General features: G+C 38.1%; 1 protein-coding gene across 1 annotated transcript in view; it reads left to right on the forward strand.

Annotated features, from left to right (window-relative positions):
- SNX31 (sorting nexin 31) overlaps nucleotides 1-2,060 on the forward strand; it is a 72,884-nt gene extending 70,824 nt beyond the window's left edge. Inside the window, exon 14 of the mRNA XM_017859447.1 lies at nucleotides 984-2,060. Within this exon, the coding sequence (XP_017714936.1) occupies nucleotides 984-1,079 (96 nt within the window). The 3' untranslated portion in view covers nucleotides 1,080-2,060. The remainder of the gene's footprint in view (nucleotides 1-983) is intronic.
- Nucleotides 2,061-2,522: the final 462 nt, after the last annotated feature.

Raw genomic sequence — 2,522 nt, forward strand, 5'->3', positions numbered from 1 at the left:
TTTTTTTTTTTTTTTAATGAGACAGAGTCTCGCTCTCTCCCCCAGGCTGGAGTGTGGTGGTATGATCTCGGCTCACTACTACCTCTGCCTCCCAGGTTCAAGCTCAGCCTCCTGAGTAGCTGGGATTAGAGGAGCACACCACCACGTCCGGCTAGTTTTTGTAGTTTTGGTAGAGACGGGTTTCACCATGTTGGCCAGGCTAGTCTTGAACTCCTGGCCTCAAGTGATCCACCGCCTCAGCCTCCCAAAGTGCTGGGATTACAGGAGTGAGCCACTGTGCCAGGCCTCTTTTTTTTTTTTTCTTGAGACGGAGTATCACTCTGTCACCAGGCTGGAGTGCAGTGGCACAATCTCGGCTCACTGAAACCTCTGCCTTCAGGGTTCAAGCGATTCCCCTGCTCAGCCTTCTGAGTAGCTGGGACCACAGGCGCCAGCCACCATGCTTAGCTAATTTTTTTGTATTTTAGTAGAGACGGTGTTTCACCATGTTGGCCAGGATGGTCTTGATCTCCTGACCTCGTGATCCGCCTGCCGCCTGCCTTGGCCTCCCAAAGTGCTGGGATTACAGGCGTGAACTACTGCGCTCGGCCGCCCAGCCTCTTTTTTAAAGTTTGTGTTTGTGTGGAATGTGCACTAAAGATTTTGGGCAAAGTTAAAAATGGAAAGTTGCATGGCCTTAAGGGGGAAAGAGGCAAGACAGGTAGAGTTAAATGTTACCTGGGTGACAGACATTACAGGGCCCCAAAAGATGCTCAGGACACATCAAACCAGTAGGCGGCGCTCTTCTCAGCCGTAACGAGTGTTTTTACACTCACCCCAAAATAAAGCTTCTACAGAATAAAACTGTTTAAAATAACCATTGCTTATACAAATATAATCTTCCTGTTGCCCTTTCAGTACTATTTTAACCTCTGTGACTTTGTTATTGTTATGGAAATGATTTCCTTTCATTTATATTTCTGACCTCTCTGTTTACTTCACAGCAGAAAGACTATTCTAGTTTTCTATCAAGAAAAAGCAAGATTAAGATAGCTAAAGATGACTGCGTTTTTGGGAACATAAAGGAAGAAGACCTCTGAAGAAAACCCTCATATTTTAAAATATCCTTGGAGGCTATCTCAAGACAGTGAAAGAACTTGGGGATTCAGGTGGGCTACCTACCATCAGTGGAGGAAATTTGACCTCTTCCCATTGGTTTAGCATTAAGATAGACTGTATTCATCAAGATATTATACCACAGCACTCTATGGAAGTCTCAAGATTAGAAAAAAAGGAACCAAGTTATACAGTTAGTTTTTATTTTATTTTTGCACTTCGTCATGACCGTATAGAGTTTGTTTTTAATGTCTCATAAATGACAAGTGGCAAATTCAAATCAACTCATATGAAGCTCATTCTATTTTTTCTCTAAAATACATGTTTATATGGCTTCATGAAGTCTTTTATGTGTTCTGGATTTACATAAATGAAAGTCTCATAAAATATCATAAATGTATTTTGGGTCAATTTCTAAAGATGTCACTCTTCAACGGAGGAAAATATGGCTCTAAGAAGTGGAATCACTGAAAAAGAAACCTGGGTTTCTCTGATCTATCCACACAGAATTAGAGCAAGGAGGTGATGAAATACTGATTTGTTTCCTCACGTCAGTCTGAGCCTACCAGTATGGATGTACTCAAAGTAAAAGGCTGCCCCGTTCTCTGCTTGACCATTGTTATAATTGTATTCTGTCCTTAGAGTACTGAAAGCAGTTCAATAATCAACATGCTATTTGGAATGTTTTAATTTGGAAAGCAATAAGGCCCTGCACCTGATATCAGATACCTTATAAGTCTCTTAGCTTTAAAAATATGTATACTTTCTCACAAGGTTTTTCCTTATCTAGCTTCTTTTCTCTCATGGTAATTAATGTAATTATGTATAGAATTAAGAACACAATAAAGGAGATGATCAGAGGAATCTGTATAGTGTAATTAGAAAAAGTGAAATATTCTAATGTTCTAACTGGGGTGTATACCTAATTATATAATAAATACAAAATAATTCTAGTGAATATAAAATTTGTTGATTAAAATTCCATGAATAATCTTTTGAAACATAGAATATATTAAAATTCTATAATATTTATAAACATATGCCTATAGCCGTAACTCCTAGTACTGGAAGTTTTATTTTAAATCTTAGGCTGTAGTAGGATGTTTTTGCAGAGACTCACAAACATGTCAAATCATCCTAAGTAAATGTATTAATGGACTAGGATCCTCTTCAGATTAAAATGGAAGTTTATCTACTATTTTGCCAATTTAAGAGTAGTCAAGCTCTATCTCTTTTTAATAGCAAACACCTACACAATGGAAAAGGCTATAAGAGAAAACAAGAATGCAAAGAATTGTATTTGGGATAAGAAGACACATAAATTGAACTGTATATAACTGCTGTCCTTGTAGGCCAAAAATAGTTTTATGTTGACAATTTCACATTTCAACTTGATATATAAGAGAGTGAGTAATCCCAGACAACAT

Source organism: Rhinopithecus bieti, unplaced genomic scaffold (genome assembly GCF_001698545.2).
Source record: "Rhinopithecus bieti isolate Rb0 unplaced genomic scaffold, ASM169854v2 scaffold_47952, whole genome shotgun sequence".
Taxonomy (NCBI): domain Eukaryota; kingdom Metazoa; phylum Chordata; class Mammalia; order Primates; family Cercopithecidae; genus Rhinopithecus; species Rhinopithecus bieti.